At 58.2% G+C, this 869-nt stretch overlaps 1 protein-coding gene across 1 annotated transcript; it reads left to right on the top strand.

Annotated features, from left to right (window-relative positions):
• The first annotated feature begins 6 nt into the window (after positions 1-6).
• On the top strand, positions 7-869 carry LOC123143133 (histone H2A.1-like). Its single transcript, XM_044561966.1, has 2 exons — positions 7-267; positions 358-869. The coding sequence occupies exons 1-2, from the start codon at positions 91-93 to the stop codon at positions 622-624; spliced, it is 444 nt and encodes a 147-aa protein (XP_044417901.1). The 5' UTR covers positions 7-90; the 3' UTR covers positions 625-869.

Raw genomic sequence — 869 nt, 5'->3', positions numbered from 1 at the left:
AACCCACAAACTCAGTGCACTCCGATCCAGCGCAACCGCCGCCAACACCACACCCCGACAATCCCCGTCGCCGAAGAAGTAGCAAGCAAGATGGCCGGAAGGAAGGGCGGCGACAGGAAGAAGGCGGTGACACGCTCCGTCAAGGCCGGGCTCCAGTTCCCCGTCGGCCGCATCGGGCGGTACCTCAAGAAGGGCCGATACGCCCAGCGCGTCGGATCCGGCGCCCCCGTCTACCTCGCCGCTGTCCTCGAGTACCTCGCCGCCGAGGTATGCGGCCGTTACTCTGTTCTTGAGCCACTGTTACTCTGTTCTTGCCCTGTTCGACGGATGACTGACAGATTTCGTTTTGGATCGCAGGTCCTGGAGCTCGCCGGCAACGCGGCCAAGGACAACAAGAAGACCCGCATCATCCCGCGCCACCTGCTGCTCGCCGTCCGCAACGACCAGGAGCTCGGCAAGCTGCTCGCCGGCGTCACCATCGCCCACGGCGGCGTCATCCCCAACATCAACGCCGTGCTGCTCCCCAAGAAGTCCCCCGCCGCCGCCGAGAAGGAGGCCAAGTCGCCCAAGAAGAAGACCTCCACCAAGTCCCCCAAGAAGAAGACCGCCGCCACCAAGGAGTAACCGCCCCCATAGCCTGGCCAGTGTTGCTTAGATCCATTTCTCATGGACTAAGATGAGACCCTGTATGTAATGCCTGCTAGTCTGTAGTGCCCGTCAGATTCGTCGAGCAAGGATGATATTGTATCTGTGATTTCTGTGACAATGGCGAAAGATGCAATCATCTCAATCTTGTACTACGAAATTCTCTCTTCTAGCATCTGTAATTTGAGCCATTTATCTAATCAAGCTGCGAGAAATTGAATCTA

The sequence above is a fragment of the Triticum aestivum genome, chromosome 6D, assembly GCF_018294505.1.
Source record: "Triticum aestivum cultivar Chinese Spring chromosome 6D, IWGSC CS RefSeq v2.1, whole genome shotgun sequence".
NCBI classification, from domain to species: domain Eukaryota; kingdom Viridiplantae; phylum Streptophyta; class Magnoliopsida; order Poales; family Poaceae; genus Triticum; species Triticum aestivum.
Note: the sequence above shows the minus strand (reverse complement) of the source record. Positions and strands in the feature narration are given on the sequence as shown.